Source organism: Pelophylax lessonae (assembly GCF_965119305.1).
Source record: "Pelophylax lessonae genome assembly, chromosome: 6".
Lineage (NCBI taxonomy): Eukaryota > Metazoa > Chordata > Amphibia > Anura > Ranidae > Pelophylax > Pelophylax lessonae.
The window spans coordinates 232,823,362-232,845,713 of record NC_138773.1 but is presented as its reverse complement, the minus strand read 5'-3'; the positions used below and the strand labels follow the sequence as shown (position 1 = coordinate 232,845,713).

Sequence of the window (22,352 nt, the reverse complement as noted above, 5' to 3'; positions counted from 1 at the left end):
TCTGAGGGACAGTGAACTGGCCCCCTGTTTAAAAAGTTTGAGGACCCCTGACATAAACAATAGCTATTGCAATTATCATTTATCATGTTGGGTGCAATTCTAGTAAAATACACAAGCAATAACACACAAAACAGTTTCAACAAACCTCTCAGTGTGTTTATTTTGGTCCAAGTGTTACAGAGGCGTGAAGCAGTGTTACACAGCACAGCTGTGTTTCCTTTATGAATCATCAAATTTCACTGTACATAAACGTTCTAGAAAATGTAAGTGCACTTTTTTACCCTGTAGAGGGAGCCCATCACTCATTTACAGTATTTCTTATAAGGCCCTACCAAATTGTGTTTACAGAAATGACAGCGTATACTTGTACTTCACAGTTCCTAGTTTTGCCTGTGACCCTTATATGTACCACAGTAGCATGTACCATCAATGTCAATCCATTTGCTGCGTCAGCATGGAAGGAAGCAAGGGGACATTTCAGCTAAAAAAAAAAAAAAAAAAAAAAAGGGACGACAGAAGATCTAACTCAGTTTTTGGCTGGAGTTGAGCTTTAACAAAACAATGCAAAGTGCAGTAAGTAACCAAACGTGTAAGTGCATATCTCACAGTCCTACTAAATAACCCAATGAAGAGATCCAAGTAGTGCAATGATTAAAAACTGAGATCAATAAAAATAACCTTTAGAGGAAAAAAAATATACAGTGATTCAGAGGTTAAGAGGGAGAACTTTGTTAAAGGAAACAGCTAAAATAGGTGCAGCGGGTAGAAACTATTTTCTGGGTCTTAGAGGCTTATTCTATTAAATATCTGTTCACATCATATATAAAAATCACCTGTTGCTTTGCAAACCAGAAGCAAATTCCTGAGTCTTTAGCGGCACTTCAATGCATTGAATGCAGTCAGTTCTCACCTGTCCTCCAGGCAGCATCCACATCGAATGACTCAAGGCTATATGGCCCATGAAGCTCTCCTGTATCGATGGATGGTGCAAGAGGGAAACAAAGCACATTGTGCTTACAGATTTTAGCTTGATACTAGCACAGCCTGATTTCTCTATTCCTAAACATATCCACTAACGGTAACCCTGTTTGAAAGCTGGCTGTGCATGGGCCAGCACTGTAATACTGTCTACCTAAGTCTGGCTATGAACAGACTTTCATGCTTGGGAATCTTTGCTAGCAATGTTATTAGTTGCCCCCTTTTGTTCATTGGCGGTTTCTGCCTGGTCCTGGGCATCTGCTTCAGTGTTCTTCTGTCGATTGTGTTGGATGATAACCCAGACAGATGCTCCAAGGTACACGACGGCCAGCAGTGTAAAGTAGCCAAAATAAACATAAAACTGAGAGAGGAAATAAAAAGTATAGTCAAATATAAAGTAAGTGTCAAAATGCTTCTGTGCATACACAAACTATTTTCAATGAAGGCAAAATGCAATGCGCTATATGTAGTAGCAGAACGTGGCCAATCAAACTTTGATTTGATGTGGCGTTTGCATTCTGCACTGGTGCCATTTGCAGAGTCACTAAATAAAGTTTGCTTGAGTACAAATCTTGGTAGAATACTGAATGTTGCATACCTTACTTACTTAATCTTGTAACCTTACTGGTGTTATAAATAGCAGTCAGTCTGGTTATAGAGGTCAAAAGTCCTTAAAGAGGAGCTTCAGTCACCTGTGGGAAAATTAGGTCAGCAGCTACAAAAACTGTGTCAGTGCTGGTTATGATTCGTTACCTTGCAATAGGAAAATACATTTTATAATAGGACCTGCTCTAGGAAACTGGTTCATCCTCCTTTGCTTCGTTTTCATTCAACAGCCCAATTGTGTAATACAGAGGTTCTTCGTTTATTTTTTTTGTTTAAAGGGTATTTGGTAGTATAGAAATATAGAAGCTGCAGTTTCCAACTAGTATAAAGCTGGCCATAGATGGATTAAAACTCTGCCATTTCATAAGGGACCGGATGAATTTCGATCCATGTATGGGCAGAGGGGTTGCACAGAAGGCGATCAGTGGACTCTGTACCACCACCCTGTTGGATTTTCCTCACACTCTAGGACACTTCTATCCCAGAGTATATAGCAACACTCTCTGGCACTTCCTGGTGGTTTCTCTTTTGCTATATATACACACCTAATCAACTGGGGTCCCTATATTATGGATTCCAACAGATATCCTCTCCACGTCTATACTCAGAGGGAGACCCCTTGAGACTACAGTCTGCTGTTTCACTTGGATACATTCGTCTTTCCAAGGCTTGTTTATAGACGTCCCACATGGGCCTTCCAGGATCCTTGTGGGATCCATCTGACGACGGTGCTTTCCCACCATTGGGGAATTACTTTCACACATATACCCTATGAGGATTGTCCCTTGCTCCTGCCTTTACTGGCATTTTTGTGCTGCATTGTAGCCAATGTGGAAACATTTATATATGGCTCTGTACACCTTTGCAAAGTGACTATAGTGGTGCGTATTGCTCAGTTTATGTTTTTTATACAACAGATGCAATGTAATAGACTATACTATGAACATATATACTGTTGGATATTCTATGTATATACTTTCTCTATTCGTACCTAGAAATGAGTTCCAGCTGACCTTTGAAGGAGGCCATGCCCGAATTCAGGCACTTACTTGGTCCCTTTTGTCACGTGATGTACAATGTTAGCCGTACATGTGTTTGTTTTTAACATGACCAAATTTGTTTATGTATTTACTGTTGGCATTTCTATAATGTCAATTCAATAAACTTATATACGTTTGTACTACCTTTTGGATGTTCTGTTGCCCATAAAGTCCCGCCACCTAGGGGAATCTCTTTTTTGCTATATCAAACTTGGATGTTAGCAACATACATCCAGACACTTAGGACTGAACAAACATTTTTTCGATTTTCCCCACTCGTTCAGCGCTGCAGGTTATAGCTGCAGTGTATTCTGGCAGCGGGGAAGTCTCACCGCTGTAAGAGTACAATAGCTTGGCATGGAGGATTCCCCCATTCACACTGATTGAATGAAAAACACTGACTTATCTGTGGGCTGCCTAAAAGGTGCAGAGATTGTAATTCTTATCCTTGCTTTACCACTTAATGAATCACTAATTCAGAACAGTTAAAGAGGTCAAAAGTCCTTAAAGAGGAGCTTCAATCACCTGTGAGAAAATTAAGTCAGAAGCTCAGAAGCTACAAAAACTGTATTGGTGCTGTGTTTACCTGAACCTTTGGACCCCAGTGATGGCATCTTACATCTTAGCTGTGACTGCTTGCGGCTTCACAGCCAGCTGGCCACCGAGTAGTTCTGCAGTGTTCTGGGACTTGTGATGGGGGGGGGGTACATACAATACATGCCAAATGTGTCTGGGGGAGAGGGGGGGGGGGGGGGTTGTGAGGAGGAAGGACCGAGCTTCCCCTTTTAGGTGAAGTTCTACTTTGAGCTGATTGTCTGCATTGTTGTTCCAGATTTGTGACTCAGTAATTACTGAAACAATAAGTATGACTGCACTTGAGCTTTCACCTTAAAACACAAATTGCAAGTGGAAGTCACATTCCAAGAGGACTGATATGAAGATAAGCATCACACAGTAAGTGTCAGTGCTGCCATTTTGAGATCACCCTTATCGGCTGGGGTTGTCAGCACTCCTTCAGGATAAAGACCCCCTCCAAAGTCAAACTGCTCATTGAAGACTCGTAACTGATAAATGCTGCCTATATGCAATATAAAGCTAATTTCTGGGACCAAATAAAGTGCATAGGACCTCAGATGTTAGCCTACTTCCATCTGTTTTACTCAGGAGTAGGCAGTATCTCTAGCTGGACTAGGCTTGTGTTGGTGGCGTGAGCTTAGTTTCTGTGTGAGAAGCAGCACTCACATGCTTCAGGAACTGCTCTGGATGTTCTTCCCGCTGGGTGTGGTGGCTGTGGATTGCACTGTGTAAAAATGAAGACGGGTAGTCTACCAAGACAGTCGTATAGTAGAACACTCGGTTGAACATTAAAAAAAAAAAATTACGGCTTTATTGGAAAATTATAGCACAATACAAAACAAAGGGATTACCTTCACCCAAGCAAGAGTTTAAATTAGACAATGTTGTCTATGGTCAGGTCTTACAGCTGCACACACGCCCATGCACACAGACGCTCTGCAAGTAGTCTAAAAATGCTATCTAAAAAGTAAATCCAGAGAAAGGAGTGTCTAACTTCCAAAGGTAGTGGGGTACATATACATAAGGGAAGTATGCCAACTGGTTGGAATTACTCCGTAGATGCCACTGGTCCTGAACTATAGCAGTGGAAAAAGGTTAGAGAGTTGCTGCGTGGCAGATATTAGAAAATGAGCATGGAGGAATGCCTGGGTAACCCACATTGGGGGTAATAGCATGGCGTAATGAGCATTCTCAATTATTAGCACAAAGGCAAAGTCCTCAAAAAAGAGATGTTGAATAACGGCCACTGCTGCTGGTCAGTGAATGTATGCTCATTAATTTGGAGGATAAGAGCCTGGGTGCCTGGGTAGTGGGGAAAAGTCCAAGTAACAGCTCAATGGAGTGACAGGTCTATTGTATAGAAGTAGATAGGGTAGAGGAACATCTTACCACCTTGATCGCGTTGAACGCATCCTACTCCACTACACTGCATCAAACCGGATCCAAGATCACCCACATCACCATCCAACGGTCCGTAATAGATTCAGCAACCACTGGATCATCTGCCCGTGTCCACCTGCATGTGGATGCCATGCTGACACGTTTCGTTAGCCAATCACCACTAAATTCCTTTAGGTTCTACTTCTATAGCATAGACCTGTCACTCCATTAGGCAGTTACCTGGACTTTTCCCTACTTACCCATGTACCCAGGCTCTTATCCTCCCATTTAATCAACATACATCCACTGACAAGCAGCAGTGGCCGTTATTCAACAGCTGTTTTTTTGAGGCCTTTGTGCGAATAACTGAGAATGCTCATTACCCTACGCTATTACCCCCAGTTACCCAGACATTCCTTCATGCTCATTTGCTAATATCTGTCACGCAGCCACATTCTAACCTTTTTCCACTGCTATAGTACGGAACAAGTGGCATCTACGGAGTAATTCCAACCAGTTGGCATACTGCACTTATGTACATGTACCCCACTACTTGTGGAAGTCAATCATTACTCTTTTCCCTGCACTCACCTTTTAGATAGCCTTTTAGACTACTTGCAGAGTGTCTGTTTTTGGCCTGATCATAAACAACGTTGTCTAATTTTTTACTTGGGTGAAAGTAATCACTTTGTTTTTGAAGTGTGCTATAGTTTTCTAATAAAGCTGCAATTTTTTAATGTTCAACCAAGTGTTCCACTATGTAACCGTCTTGGTAGACTACCCATCTTCATCTTTACATGTATGCCTTGGTCACATGGACCACATCAGATAGTGCTTTGCGCACTGTATATCGACTGGTGTTTTGGTTGACACATCTAAAACAACAAACTCTGAACTGTCTATTGTCGGAATTTTATAATATTGTGTGTTGATCCAGGGAATCTTTTTGATCTCTCTTGTTATTTATGTGGATGTCAATGGCCTACATTTAAAATGTTGATGCTATCAGGCATCAGGCCTTGGGATTAACAAAAATGGTGCCGATACCTAGAGCATTCGTAGCAGTACAATAGTAAAAATACTATTCTACCCCTAGCGCAGACCTGAAGGAATCTCCACAGATATCAGCAATGGGAGACTTCCGTTAATTTGTGGCTCCCACACTTCACACTATTTACTGCAGAAAAATGCAGATAAACGCATTTGTGAAAACTTTCTTTTCTGAGAGCTGGTTCCTGCAGTCTGCACAATAGAGCCCAAAAGACTTCTATGAGGCCAGGAGAGCAATAGGTCCTCCTAAAGCCCCGTACACACGTACCGATTGTCGGCCGTCTTTTGTCCGGTGCTGTCCTGTCGGTTGAAAAGTGATAAAGACTGCACACGAATTTTGTCGGCCAACAACAGCCGACTGCAGAAGTGATGTAATGTGATGGTTAACTTTCCGTGTGTTTTTTCTTCTCTGAGCATGTCCAGTCTTGCTCATCTGCTGTTTGTCGGCGAATTCTGTACTGACTGAGGAACAATCGGCCGTTCTGGTGCTGGCCAACAAAAATTTTAAAGTCTGCACGCCAGATTCTGTTCGGCCGAAAAGTCGCAGTCGGTTGTCGGAAGCATCATACTAACAAGCCGACAATCGGCCGATTGGTCGGTGGCCGAATATTTACGGCCGAAAATCGCTACGTGTGTACGGGCCTTAGGTCCACATATCACATGGCCAGCAGTACAGATCAACCTATCAAGGCCTCATTCATATGGGCATATTGATAGATACAGTCATGCAAAGGACCATTTTTAAATGCACAAGAGGCACAGGTGTTTAATATACAGCCGGTTCAAATCAATGACAGACAGAGAGCGGCATGGATCTCCAAGCATATGTACATCTGTTCGCGACTGATGCACTGATCAGAACGCAGTTAGTCTCCATTCTGATATGTGTATCAAGTACTACATGGATGTACACTTGAGGATGTGTTTGAGGATACCTGCAGCTGCCTGCTTGTCAATGATCTGAACAGGATACCTGCATGGAACACCGGTAACTCCTGTCCGGGTAAAGATGGCCCTTTGCACAGGTGTACAGAACAGTATGCCTGTATGAATGTCAACATTTCATGTGATAATATGTGGTATCATGCATGTTAATGTGTGCTATGTTAGAGCAGCCAGTTCAACAAGAATAAGCGGTCAAACCACGGCAATAATAAAACCAGGACCACAGATAATGGGGTACCTTGACGGGGCTCTGTGGCTTACGCATGTATTTGCAAATGTGTGCAACTAAACCCCTGTTTTTAACGCATACTGTTGGACAGGTCAATTTGGTTAGTCGCAGATTGGTCGGTAAGGAGAGCTTGGAAATCTTTTTGTCTTGTTATATGCATCGCCCTTCCAATGCTCCTTGCTGCAGAGACCAGTTACAGGTGTGGACAGTAACCAGTTTTTTTTGTTATAGACTATATTGACCAGGCAACGCACTGACATCTTTGCTGCCATTGTGCAATAGGCTGGATGTTCAGTGTGCCCCTGCGCCTTTAAGAAGGGGTGGGCTCCCTTCAGGTATATCTGTCCTACACTTGTCCATTAAATGCATGTGCTTCCATTGTTGTAGACTCTCAGAATTTAGAGTTAGGACCACAGATAATGGGGTGCCTTGACGGGGCTCTGAGGCTTACGCATGTATTTGCAAATGTGTGCAACTAAACCCGTACTGTTGGACAGGTCAATTCGGTTGGTCGCAGATTGGTCGGTAAGGAGAGCTTGGAAATCTTTTTGTCTTGTTATAATAATAAAACCAATCCTGCACTTTATTTTTTTTTCCAGCGCACCACAAGGCAAACCATGTTCTATTGTGGTGCAGGTTCCCTAGCATCTACTGTACCACAGTGCACCCTTGTTGAGATATTACATTGTAAAATTAAGATTAGTGCAATGCATAGGTCAAAAGAGACCTAAAGGCTAGGTATGCTTTCAAATAACTTAATCCTAATAACCCTTTTGCCATGCAAACAAAAACCTCTGCACTTACTTTGGATCAGTGGGTGATGTGGTGCAGAACCCTACCCTCTACTTGGTGGCGCTCGGTCAGAATAGCTCCCCTGCAAGCTTACAAGAAGCTTTTTCATTTGCACCTAAGAAGACCTCAGTCACCTGGCATTCTGGACCATGACATTACATATCCTTGCAACCCAGCACCCTTACCACTGCACCTCCTTACTGCGAAACTCTCTGCCTCCCAGCAACTTACACACTGAACGTTTCAGCAAGCCAGCTGCCCCCTGCCACCAGGCAAAAAAAAAAAAAAAGACAACTCAGGTCGGAGCTGAGGTACTTACAATCCAGTGTTTGTACAGCGATCTCCCCTGCTGTTCTTTTGTGTTCCGACAGGGGGATCCCCCGCCAGAACACTCCTGTCAGCGCTCTCAGCCATTGCCACGGCCAAATTGTCAACCAGTTTTTTTGAACCCGGCCAATGTCGCCCTGACATTTGGCCCGTGCATACTAGGCTTTAGAGAGAGAGAGATCTAATCATGGCCAGCCTAACACACATATCATTGTCTTCATAAGTAAAGTAACTGGCTGTTTACACAATGTCTCAATCTGAACTGTGTTATGACATTGTTGCACAACCACTTCTATATTACCTGGGGGTGTACGGAAAGTGCCAAGCCTCTTTTGTCAGCAATCACAAGAGTAATTATAGACTTCAAGATCGTAGCAAAGAAAGTGTTAACCCCAAACACCAATGCACAAAGTTCCTTGGACAAAGAGCTTGCAATCTGAAAGCTGAAACAAAGTTTAAATTAACATTACAATGCCCACGAGTAGCTATAAACAAAACAGGTCAGCTTTGGAAACAAGCCAGCTAGACACAAATAAAAGGTACATTTAAAGTCAGAATAAAATACAGAGGCTAATGAGGACTTCTAACCTAATCAGAGATGCACTGATATAATTGGCCAAAAATAGGGTTATCGGTGGTTTACATTTTCAGTGTTGGGGGGAAAAAAGGTGATAATGACCACTGAAAACATGCAATTTGCAGCGATTACAAGGCATTTCAATGGGGGAGGTGAATTTTTTTTAACTGATCAAATAAAGTACCAAAAATGGGGCAATGGAAGCGCAAAGTATTTGAGGCATACATAGAATTTAAAAGCAGTGCATTATTATTGTTATTTATTTATTTTTTTTTTTATGAAAAAGTGTTAGAAAAATGATTAAAAACTTGGATAATCTCTCATATATATATATATATACACACACACACACACACACACACACACACACACACACACACACACAGTGCCTTGGCAAAGTGTTCGGCCCCCTTGAACTTTGCGACCTTTTGCCACATTTCAGGCTTCAAACATAAAGATATAAAACTGTAATTTTTTGTGAAGAATCAACAACAACTGGGACACAATCATGAAGTGGAACGAAATTTATTGGATATTTTAAAGTTTTTTAACAAATAAAAAACTGAAAAATTGGGCGTGCAAAATTATTCAGCCCCTTTACTTTCAGTGCAGCAAACTCTCTCCAGAAGTTCAGTGAGGATCTCTGAATGATCCAATGTTGACCTAAATGACTAATGATGATAAATAGAATCCACCTGTGTGTAATCAAGTCTCCGTATAAATGCACCTGCACTGTGATAGTCTCAGAGGTCCGTTTAAAGCGCAGAGAGCATCATGAAGAACAAGGAACACACCAGGCAGGTCCGAGATACTGTGGCGAAGTTTAAAGCCGGATTTGGATACAAAAAGATTTCCCAAGCTTTAAACATCCCAAGGAGCACTGTGTAAGGGATAATATTGAAATGGAAGGAGTATCAGACCACTGCAAATCTACGAAGACCTGGCCGTCCCTCTAAACTTTCAGCTCATACAAGGAGAAGACTGATCAGAGATGCAGCCAAGAGGCCCATGATCACTCTGGATGAACTGCAGAGATCTACAGCTGAGGTGGGAGACTCTGTCCATAGGACAACAATCAGTTGTATACTGCACAAATCTGGCTTTATGGAAGAGTGGCAAGAAGAAAGCCATTTATTAAAGATATCCATAAAAAGTGTCGTTTAAAGTTTGCCATAAGCCACCTGGGAGACACACCAAACATGTGGAAGAAGGTGCTCTGGTCAGATGAAACCAAAATCAAACTTTTTGGCAACAATGCAAAACGTTATGTTTGGCGTAAAAGCAACACAGCTCATCATCCTGAACACACCTTCCCCACTGTCAAACATGGTGGTGGCAGCATCACGGTTTGGGCCTGCTGTTCTTCAGCAGGGACAAGGAAGATGGTTAAAATTGATGGGAAGATGGATGGAGCCAAATACAGGACCATTCTGGAAGAAAACCTGATGGAGTGTGCAAAAGACCTGAGACTGGGATGGAGATTTGTCTTCCAACATGACAATGATCCAAAACATAAAGCAAAATCTACAATGGAATGGTTCACAAATAAACATATCCAGGTGTTAGAATGGCCAAGTCAAAGTCCAGACCTGAATCCAATCGAGAATCTGTGGAAAGAACTGAAAACTGCTGTTCACAAAACGCTCTCCATCTAACCTCACTGAGCTCGAGCTGTTTTGCAAGGAGGAATGGGCAAAAATTTCAGTCTCTCGATGTGCGATAGAGACATACCCCAAGCGACTTACAGTTGTAATCGCAGCAAAAGGTGGCGCTACATTGTATTAACTTAAGGGGGCTGAATAATTTTGCACGCCCAATTTTTCAGTTTTTTATTTGTTAAAAAAGTTTGAAATATCCAATAAATTCCGTTCCACTTCATGATTGTGTCCCACTTGTTGATTCTTCACAAAAAATTACAGTTTTATATCTTTATGTTTGAAGCCTGAAATGTGGCAAAAGGTCAAAAAGTTCAAGGGGGCCGAATACTTTCGCAAGGCACTGTATATACACATATACATATATAGATTATTTTTTTTTATAAATTTCCATTTTGGTTTTCAGCCAAGTGCACCCTGAATTTTTGGTTTTGTTCCAAAATTTTTATTTTGGTGCACCACTAAACTAAGAACAAGTATGCAGATCTGCAAAGTGCGAGAAAAAAAAAAAAATCTTGTTCTTAGCTGTGTAGTCATGTTGATGTGATTCAAAAGCATGACAGCCAAGAAACTAGTATTTTTAAAAGCAGAGAACAGCAATGACAGCCCTTGAACTTCATAAAAGGTTTACCTTAACCCCTTACTGCCCAAAGGACGGCAGAGCAGTACGGATCTCGTTCTGGGATGAGGTCATATTATGGCATCCCCAAAACGGCCTCTGATCATCAGTGCCCTGATTATAGAAAACGTAAAAAAAAACAGTGCCCACCGTCAGCGCCCATAGTGCTGCCATTCAGTGCCTGCTCATCTGTGTAGCCCATCAGTATCCGTCAGTGCCGCCTTTCAGTGCTCATCAGTGCCACCTTTCTGTGCTACCTATCAGTGTGGCATATTAGTGCCACCTCATCAGTGCCCATAAGTGCCACCTCAGTGCAGCCTATCAGCGCACATCAGTGCCGCTTCATCAGCGCACATAAGTGAAGGAGAAAAATTACTTATTTTCACAATTTACTAACAGAAAATAAGAAAAACTTTTTTTTTTTTTTTCAAAATTTTCTGTCTTTTTTCTTTTTAGTAAGAAATCAAAAACCCAGCGGTGATTAAATACCACCAAATGAAAGCTCTATTTGTGTGAAAAAAATTATAAAAATTTCATATGGATATAGTGTAGAATGACCGTGCAATTGTCATTCAAATTGTGACAGCGCTGGCTGAAAGCTGAAAATTGGCCTGGGCAGGAAGGGGGTGAAAGGGCCCTGTATTGAAGTGGTTAAACAATGTTTGAAGAGTTGCCAGAATTCTTATTGGTTCCAGCACTGTATTCTCTCTGTGCCTACTGCAATGTCTCAAGCAAGAAATTATAAAAAACTGAGGAACTTTCTGACTCTGGCACATTCGATTTTTAGTGAGAATTTTGCAGACTTAAAGTATCTTTAATAACATGAACTGTCAAAGTCTCTAAAAAGGACAAGTGGCAATGTCATATGCATGCTAGCCTGGGACTTCCTCATGTTGCTAAATGTCACTGTATCCAATCTAAACATAAAAGACACTTACATTGCAAGGGGAACCAGAAACTGATAGGAACTCCGGAAAAGAACATAAGCCACGTAACACACCCAGATATTTGCAGTCGTGTTCATTAGCAAGAGAAGTCCAGCCTGCAAAGCGGTCACTGACCCGATGACCAATTCTGACCACAAACTCCAGCGAATCTTCACATAACCAGCAGCAAAAGAGGTCATGGCTCCTGGAGACCAAGGACAAAGAAGTTACCAACACTGCTACTTCCAATTCTATGCATCATCTTCTGCTACAAAACATGTACAGATGGCCAGATCCTCTGATTGTTTTGGACTCCATGAGAGTGAAAGATCAATAGCAGACCCCCATATAACTGGATTACCGTAAAATCCTTTTCTCTTAAACTCATTGACAGATGCAGATTCCATATCTTGATATCCATAGGGTATTACTGCCCCCTACAGGAGTAGGAATTTTTCTTTTTTTTTACTTTGCTAAGTTTTCGGTAGTAGGAGACAACCGTAAATAGCAAAAAAAAAAACTGGATTTTTGACTTACCGTAATATCCTTTTCTCTTAAAGTCATTGACGGATGCATCTCTCTGATCCATTTCAGTAGGGTTTATACTGCCCCCTACAGGAGTAGGACACTAGTCAGAAAAAAAGTTCTGGCCATGCCTATGGGCAGTCCCGGAGGGTACACCCTCTCTCTTCCTGCATAGGATTAGGATGTCAGTTTTGTATCAAAGCAGTGTCAGAAAGTAACACCAACCCAACTCATATAGAGGGGGCGGGTACTGCGTCCGTCAATGAACTTATGAGAAAAGGATTTTACGGCAAGTCAAAAATCCAGTTTTCTCTATCGTTCATTGACAGACGCAGTTCTCTGATCCATACCAATAGGACGTCCCAAAGCAGTGCCATAAAATGAGGGGTGGGAACAGCAGAAAATAACAAGTCCCCAAGGCTAAACATAGCCGACCAGGCAACATAAGACTCAACAGAACAAAAGATGAGGCCACCCTGAACCAACAGTAAACACCCTCAAGGAAGGCCAAAAGCCCTCCAGACAGCAAAAACTTTGTGGCCAAAAGAGGCATCGGCAGATGCCAGCACATCTAACTCAAAAAAATTGGTAAAGGTGTGAACAGATGAAGTACTAACCAGGCCGAACCCTGCTTAGCTTCTGAGATCAGACGAGAGCGGGTTCATTCAGGGTGGTGTGGCCATAGGCCCAGGTAACCGTCTTGCAACCTGAAGCTCAGATGCCTGTATGGTGAAAAGCCCAGGAGGCACCAGGTGCCCCAGTAGAATGCGCCGAAACAGGGAAAGGTAGGACCTGACCCTTAATTGAATAAGCCTGCACGACTGAACCATCTGGAAATAGTCGCAGCAGGTACAGGCAGCCCTGTTCTTGAAGGAAGTTTATACTGTACCTGCGCTATGGAGTTTTGTGGTTTAAGCTGCCACCAACCTACCATTGAGGTAGAATGCAATGAAGGAATATAGGTTTGTTGGTAAACGGCACTGCCACTATTTTTCAGCTTAAATGCTCCTAAAACCCTAAAATCCTCATAAAAGCACAGAACAAACTGTGCCAGATGCTAAAAATACTTGTTGGGCATAAAATCACATAAGAGCCAATTAGATATATTGGGTCTTAGAAAAGTGCACTGTGCTGTGTGAGAAAGGTGTTAGGTGCTGGGTATTGAATCCTGGTACTATGTGGGTAAATGCTTAAAACATGCTGTGGTATGATCCACATAGGGCTAAAGTAAAATAATCTATGTGCTTGGGTGGAAAATTATATTATTGGATAAAGTGCCAGCGTGCTGGGTAATTTATGGAATATGGTGTGATACCCTTAGATGAGTCACACAAACTTTTAGTGAATGTATAGTGCCCTAATAAAGTGATATGTGCTTAAAGAAATGTGCCAGTGATGAGTCTGCCTTGATGTGAAGACTGAATGAATTTATTAGACTCCCCCCAGCTATAAATATGGTTGTGAGCCCGTGATATGGTGGGTGACACAAGGTGGGTGATATGTGCTCCCAGTGGTCCCACAAGGCGATGTGCGTGGTGATGGGTGAAAGTGCTAATACCCGTGGCCCCCCCCACTAGGCAAAGCACTTACCGCATGGCTTGCCATTGGACAGAGATGCACAGCTGTTGTGGTTCCAACCGAGGGGTCTCCCCCCGTTATTCCACGGCTGGATTCCCACCCGGGGTCCCCCACTCAGATGCTTCACAGGCGTTTGTTTGCTTTCAATATAAAAAAAAAAGAGCTCCCATTGCGTAGTTGGGAAGATCACCGTCAGCGTGCAGGGTCTGGTCGCTTTAGCGATTCCACGGTCCGGAACCACTGCTACCGGAAGTGACGTGTGACGTAAGTGGTGGGACTTAGATTCGGGCCATCGAGTAAGAGTGAAGGGGAGCCCAATCTACATTAAAAAAAATACTATTAAGCCAGGACCAAAGATCCCAGCAAGGAACTAGGTCCTAACTCCTGACTAGGCAGATTAAAAATGATATCCTATGCAGGAAGTGAGAGGGTGTATCCTCCCGACTGCCCATAGGCATAGCCAGAACTTTTTTTCTGCCTAGTGTCCTACTCCTGTAGGGGGCAGTATAAATAAACCCTACTGATATGGATCAGAGAACTGCGTCTATCAATGAACGATAGAGAAAAGATGGTTTCCCAACAAAAAGATAACCTGAGAGATAATTTTAAGGAAAACCTTAAATACAATACGTTGTACCAGTTGCTGAACTTCTGTGTTATTACAGTACTTTTTTTTTCCCCATGCCAGGGCCCCAGAGCAACATTTCTCAGTCCAGGGCTTTTGTCACCACCCGTCTTCCATTTCTCCAAAAGTGTCCTTAAAATCAAAGGCATTCACAATATGAATACAAACGCTACCACTTATCACTTCCACTACCTGAATTCTTAACGTGAAACTGCTAAAATGATCAATAACATTTAACTTCTATCAACATTAATGTAGATTTCCACTTTTGCAGTTACATTTGGGAAAACCCCACTATGTATTTGTTCACACAGCATACCTAAAAAAAAAAAAAGAAAATTATATATATATATATTTTTTAAATATTTAAATTGTTTTTTTGATGTCGCTCAGGAGAAGTTGTAATGGCTGACTGCAAGTCTAACACAATGGCAGAGGGAGTCTGTACTAAATCTGCTCTCGTTAATATACAATGCATAACGCATAGCTTCTCAAGCTTTAACTAGGTTTCACAATGTTCAAATCTAGTTACAACTGGCAAACACAACTACCCTGCCCCTCGAAGAGAACTAGCGGGATTTGTTTTGCTGGCGGTTCTAGAATAGAGCATCTAATATAAAAAATAAAAATAGAAAAAAAAATATATATATCTATCTATAAATACATTTTCGCTACTTGCCGACCGCCCACGGCAGGCTCTGTGCGTACCGCGAGAGAGACTATGGGGCCCCCGGGCACCCGCGATCGCTCCCTGTGAAGAGAGAACGGCGGTCTGCTGTTGTAAACACAGCAGACTGCTGTTCTCTCAGGAATCAATACTGAGTGCCTGTGTTCCTCCTATTTAGGATCATAGGTCTTTGTGTTGATTCCACAAACCCATCCCCCTCACAGTTAGAAAACACACCCTAGGCATACATTTAACCCTTTGATCGCCCCTGGGTTAACCCCTTCCCTGCCAGTGTCAATATTACAGTAACAGAGTATATTTTTAGCACTGATTACTGTACCAATGTCACTGGTCCCCCCAAAAATGTCAGTTAGGTGTCCGATCTGTCCGCCACAATGTCGCAGTCCCGCTAAAAATCGCTGATCGCTGCCATTACTAGTTAAAAAATGTTATCAATAAAAATGACCTAAATCTTTCCCCTAGTTTATAGACGAAATTACTTTTGCGCAAACCAATCAAAATACGCTTATTGGGATTTTATTTTACCAAAAATATGTATCAGAATACAAACTGGTCTAAAATGATGAAAAAATTCGATTTTTACATTTTTTTAATTGGGAATGTTATATAGCAGAAAGTAAAATATATATATATATTTTTTTTCATAATTGTTGCTCTTTTTGTTTATAGCAACAAAAAAAAAAAAAATTGCACAGGTGATCAAATACCACCAAAAGAAAGCTCCATTTGTGGGGAAAAAAAAGTAAATTTTATTTAGGTACAGCGTCGCACGACCGATGGTTAAGAATAGACACACTATTACAGGTTCTCTGAACTAAAATGTTAGTATAAATGTTTCCAGTTTCTAAAGCTACAGAGACTAGTGAGGGATTGTGCTAAATCTAATTTACGGTTTAGAAAGAGTATATGAATACTTGAATGTCCATAGCCCAGTCACAGGTTTACTTTAAAAATGAAAATCTGAATTTTTTAATGTGAAGTTTGAATGAGATTGTCCCAGAACATTGTGTAGCTGGATCAGCACTGCAAAGAACCTGAGAGGTCCGCCAGCTTCCCAACTCCTACCCAGGTCAGGCACAAACACAATGCAACTATATGCAATTCTTTGGACCTCTTGGGCTTTTTACACTACTGAGCCAGCTACAGTGTTCTATTGCAAATTGCGTGCTATGCCTACAGTCTTCTGACATTTTGGAAGTATATTATTTATTGTCCACAATAAAGATGTTTTTTTATGACAGTATGTGAGACCATGTGAGACTTTTCCTATTACCCTTTCATTTCAGGATTTGTGGAACCATTGAGTGCAGATCGTGGAGGATAATATTTATATTACTTTTATGTATATATTGTTGAAGGGTTTGGTATTCTTATTAGTAGACCTTTTATGTCAAGTTAAGCACACCCAAAGAAATACCACAAACCACATACCCAAAGCTACTGACACTTAATCTGGCTGACTGTTGAATTCTACATCATCTTGCACAGCCCAACCAGAAACTTACCAAGAAGTGTTGAAGCAGCATCAACACCCCCATTATATATCCTTCGGTTGTCTCTGGTAGGGTGAATTTCATTCCACAGGATCTGAACATAGTACAGCATAAGGTAGTAACCGGCTGAGTTAAAAATCCACCAAAGAGACCAGAGGCGTAGTTGGGGGTGACGGAAAATTCCTTTGAGCTCGGTAATCATTCGGATGAACACAGAGTCTCTCCATCTAGAGCACCAGCCACCAGTCTTGCCTTCAGGATTTATCTTTTGCAGCTCCGAATTGTTGATTCCATTCTCGAGTTTAGAAACATTTTTATTGAAGAAAAGGCTTCTTTTGGGGCGTTGCAGAAACAAGGTGAGTATCAATCCAAATATCATGAAGCCAAGAGAAATATAGTTCAAAGTCTGAAAAGGGACACCACCCAATGAGATACAAAGCTGCCCCAGCACAGCACTGAGGAAGACCCCGAGGAGCACAGCTGACCGAGAGAATCCTGCTGCCCTTTGGTAACGGGCAGGTGCTACCAATGAGAATATGTAGGATGAGTAGGCGACACGTGCTGCCATGGTGATGCCGTAGAAGAACTCCATAAACTGCATGGCAATGACATCAGTACCAAAGATAAGCAGCAACCAGACTGAGATGTGGCTGAGGCTTTGCAGGATCAATACTGGTTTATAGCGCAGGTAATCTGTCAGCAGAAAAACTGGCACCAATACTGCCATGTATGAGTAACTAAGCACTGGGGTAATTTCATTGGTGACCTAAAAGAACAACAAAGGAGAAAAAAAAAAAGGGTTAAAAAATGCCAATGGGACTTAATAGAGAGTTGATTTATGTGGAATAAATAGCATATAGGTCATAAAGAGGTGGGATGGAAGAAGATTTATACTCTTTAAAGCCCTGCTAAAGCCAATTTTTTTTTCTTTACTTTCCAATAGAGTAGGAAAAGGTTTAAGCCCCTTACATTTTTTGTGGTGTACTTCCTAGTACAGTGACACTCTGTCAATACAGGCAAACACAGTGCCATCAGGACAGGATATAAAGGGGGGATATCCACAGTAAAAGTAGAGATAGTAATAAAAAGCTTTAAAAAAAAAAAAAAAAAAACCCTGAATCATTACGCTGAGTTAAAAGGAAATTTGTTAAATACAAATCCATGTTTTACTTACTAAAGTTAGAATTCTGATTAGCCAGTCTTATCGCCCAGGCACCCCTTCCAGCCAGCACTGCAGGTCCTGGTCCTCCCTGCAGATTGCTCTCAGATACGTAATACAGCCTGACCCAGGAACAGCTCTAGTCTAAAGCCTCGTACACACGCATCGAAAATCGGCAGGGAATTTTCGTCCGACGACCGATCTGCCGATTTTCGGCTTGTTAGTATGATGCTTCCGACAACCGACTCCGACTTTTCGGCCGAAAAAAATCTGGTGTGCAGGCTATAAAATTTTTGTCCGCCGTCAAAACACGGCCGATTTTCGTGCAGTCAGTACAGATTTCGACAGGGAAAAACCTTATGAGCAAGTCTGGACATGCTCAGAGAAGAAAACACAAAAAAAGCAAACCAACACGACATCCCTTCTGAAGTAGATTTTTGTTGGGCGAGAAAATTCGTGTGCAGTCTAGGCACATTTGAACCAACAAAACACCACTCTGGACAAAAGACGGACGATCGGTCGGCCGATATAAGTTGCGTGTGTACTAGACTTAAGACTTGAAAATGAAGGAGTAGCATCACATCCGTAAGTCATCTTTATGGTCCTGCCTCCTATAATGCAGTACAGCCCTGACAGGCTCTGTAGGCTGACCTTCATTCACCTGGTCTAGGCGCTTCAGTACATGGGATTAAATGGAAGTAGATATCAAGGCTGATTACGTATACAAAATTATGTTAAATGGTGTGTTTCTTATAATAAACTCGAGATCGGCTTTAAACTACTTCAATACAGGGAACTTTTAACCCCTTCCTGCCCAGGCTAATTTTCAGCACAGTCACATTTTGAATGACTATTGCATGGTCGTGCAATGGCTGTACCCAAACAAAATTTATCTTTTTTTTTTTTTTTTTTTTTTTAGACAGAGCTTTGTGATATTAAATCATGACAGATTTTTTTATTTTTTTGCAAACAAATGAAAAAAGAATTAAAGCTTTGAAAAAAAAAAAAAAAAAGGTTTATCTTCGTTTCGGTTATAAAATTTTGTAAATAAGTAATTTGTCTCCTTCACTGATAAAGCCGCACTGCTGTGCACTGATGAGGCCGCACTAATAGGCAGCACTGATGGGCACTAGTTGACACCATTGGTGGGGTTACACAGATAATCATTTCACTGATCAATGCAGATCTCCCTTGTATATGTGGTGTGGGGTGCGCTAAACAACAAATAAATAATGAATATATAAATATATAACATATATCTATGTGTGAACCAAATCAACAAAAGTAAATATATATAGCATATATCAATCTGTGAAGCCAATTAATAATGCAAATCAATTGGTGCATAAACATAAAAGTTCATAAGTGTCCATAAATATTGTGCAGGTGAGTAGAATTGTATTCTATCCAAATAATACGTGTATCCACCACCGAGTGAAATTCATCCTTACCAAACGGAAATAAATAAGGTGCAACTATATTTTCTTGTGCTGAAAAAATATCCAATCTCCTTGTGAACAAACACCACGTGTAAATCACCAAGAATTAGCCTCTTACCAGATGGTAATAGGTATGCACTTGTTCAGTGAAACCACCGCCTTGCTTCCTCTTTAAAATCCTGAAGTGGGATGTAGAACCGCTCTACCTTTCTTTCTCCACTAGATGGCAACGAGTACCAGCAAGAAACACAGCCTCATCCTTCTTTACAAGCTCACAAAACCACTGTGTATTAAAGGAAAAAAGGGGACTAATAGTGTATTACCCTTGAGATTTATTCAAAAAACAGTTGATAATGCACTTACAATTGGATGTCTTGTATTCAGCATAAACATAGGCATACGAATTCCTGCAAAGGCTTGCGGCCGGCTGCAGCACGGACCGCAAGTTGTGTGTGACGTGTGCGCCTCCTAATCTGACCGGTTTCTTCCCATAGGACTTCTACTGAGACAGGAGTTCTTGGTGATTTACACATGGTGTTTGTTCACAAGGAGATTGGATATTTTTTCAGCACAAGAAAATATAGTTGCACCTTATTTATTTCCGTTTGGTAAGGATGAATTTCACTCGGTGGTGGATACACGTATTATTTGGATAGAATACAATTCTACTCACCTGCACAATATTTATGGACACTTATGAACTTTTATGTTTATGCACCAATTGATTTGCATTATTAATTGGCTTCACAGATTGATATATGCTATATATATTTACTTTTGTTGATTTGGTTCACACATAGATATATGTTATATATTCATTATTTGTTGTTTAGCGCACCCCACACCACATATACATTTATCTATATTCAAAAGCACTGAATACCGGGAGCAGCTTCAACACACTATCAGCGCACCCATCCCCCCTTACAGCAGATCTCCCTTGTCAGGAAAGCCGTTAATCGGCTCCCCTGTACTCACGCGGTGTCAGCATGAGTAGAGGAATGGCGATAACTGGCACTTCCTATTTACACTGTGATCAGACGTCATAGGCTCTTTACCATGATCTGAGATGCGTACCACCATTCGCTGCGCATATTCTGAAGGAAGTCATACGATGTCCAGTCAGAACAATTTAACCACCGCCCAGATATATCTTTGCAATAGGCCGGGCAGTGTTTGATTTGGAACTCCAGGCAAGCAGCCAAATACGCAATGGAATGCAATGAAACCATTAGCAAAACCGATTTGGACTTCACCATTGCTGAAAGGTGTCTAGTTTGGCGTGTTGGAAGAAAGAGACCCCTTGTACGCTGTTGTACTGGTCTGACCCACAATGTACTATAGCTGAGCTGTTATGCATTATTAAGAATTTTGGGCACTACTCAGGGTTCAAATTTAATTGGTCCAAATCACATATATTCCCTTTGGACCCAAACTGCCCCTTGCAGGCTACAAACACATTTAAGTATTTAGGCATGGATATTTAATTCCCACTAGAAATATAATAATCACTAGAAATATAATAATTTGTTACCATGTATAATTTCACTCTATACCAAAACCACACTGTGGCTTAAACATTCTCTTAAGAGAGAAAATCGATTTAAAATTATTTTCCCTTCCAAATTTTTGTATATTTTGTCCAACTCATCAAACTATTTCCCCAAGGGGGTATTCAAAGACCTTGGCACTGTCTTCCCCATTTCTCTGGTCCCATTAAATCAGCCGTCGTTCACTGGAGACTTTGCAGCTCCCCACCTCTCGAGAGAGTTTGTTCCTACCCAACCTCAGCCTTCACTATTATGGTGCTCAGTTGGTGTACATTTTAATTGGTGACTTTTCCCTCAACTGAATAATGCAGCCACTAAGACGGAAGCTGCTATGATCTCTTTGCACGAGATGTTAGCCAGCCAATCTCATGTACAGGCATAAAAGTATCAGTAAAAATATACAGTTAGGTCCATATATATTTGGACATAGGCACACATTTTTTTTATTTTTTTCAGGTATTTACCAGAACGTTTTCAAGCTATAATTATATAATGGATATGGGCTGAAGGTGCACACTCTCAGGTTTAATTTGAGGGTATGTACATTCAAACCAGAGGAAGGGTTTAGGAATTACAGTTCTTAAGAATAGCCATCCCCTTTTTCAAGGGCCAAAAGAAATTGGACTATTGAATCAAAAGCGGTATTATAGCTGGGTGTGGGCTACTTCTTCGGTATTTCTTCATCAGTTAAGCAAGTAAACTATCTGGAGTTGATTCGAAGTGTTTTATTTGCATTTGGAATATATTGCTGTGAACCTACATCATGCGTTCAAAGGCGATGTCCATGCAAGTGAAACAGGCCACTGTAAGGCTTCAAAAACTGAGAAATAGCAGCAACATTTGGAGTGACCAAATCAGCAATTTGGTACATTCTGAGGAAAGAATGCACTGGTGAGCTCAGCAACATAGTAAGACCTGGACGTCCACGGAAGACAACAGTGGTGGATGATCGCAGGATCCGCTCTATGATAAAGCAAAACCCATTCACAATATCCAGACAAGTGAAGGACACTTCAGGAGGTGGACGGATCATTGTCAAAATCTACAATCAAGAGAAGACTTCACAAGAGCAAATACAGAGGGTTCACTACGAGGTGAAAACCATTTATAAGCCTAAAGAATAGAAAAGCCAGATTAGACTTTGCCAAAAAAAAAAACATCTAAAATAACCAGACCAGTTCTGGAAAAGCATTCTTTGGACGGATTTTTGGACGGATGAAACAAAGATTAATCTGTGCCAGAATGACAGGAAAGAAAAAGAGTGGAGAAGGCTTGGAACAGCTCATGATCCAAACCACACAACATCATCTGTAAAACACGGTGGAGGCAGTGTGATGGCATGAGCATGCATGGCTTCCAGAGGCCCTGGGTCATTGGTGTTTATTGATGAAGTGACAGAAGCAGCTGGATGAATTCTGCAGTTTTTAGAGATATACTGTCATCCCAGATTTAGCCAAATGCTGCAAAGTTGCACACAGTACAGATAGACAATGATCCAAAACACACAGCAAAAGCAAGCTAGGAACTTTTGAATGAAAAGAAATGGAATATTCTGCAATGGCCGAGTCAGTCACCTGATCCAAACCCAACTGAGC

The 22,352-nt window shown here is 41.4% G+C and overlaps 1 protein-coding gene across 1 annotated transcript in view; it reads right to left on the bottom strand.

Annotated features, from left to right (window-relative positions):
* Positions 1-529: 529 nt before the first annotated feature.
* Positions 530-22,352, bottom strand: part of SLC19A1 (solute carrier family 19 member 1) — a 45,322-nt gene continuing 23,499 nt past the window's right edge. The window contains exons 3-6 of the mRNA XM_082261325.1: positions 16,622-17,375; positions 11,713-11,905; positions 8,225-8,366; positions 530-1,339 (exon numbers count right to left, since the gene is read on the bottom strand). Coding sequence (XP_082117451.1) covers positions 1,157-1,339; positions 8,225-8,366; positions 11,713-11,905; positions 16,622-17,375 — 1,272 coding nt within the window. The 3' untranslated portion in view covers positions 530-1,156. The remainder of the gene's footprint in view (positions 1,340-8,224; positions 8,367-11,712; positions 11,906-16,621; positions 17,376-22,352) is intronic.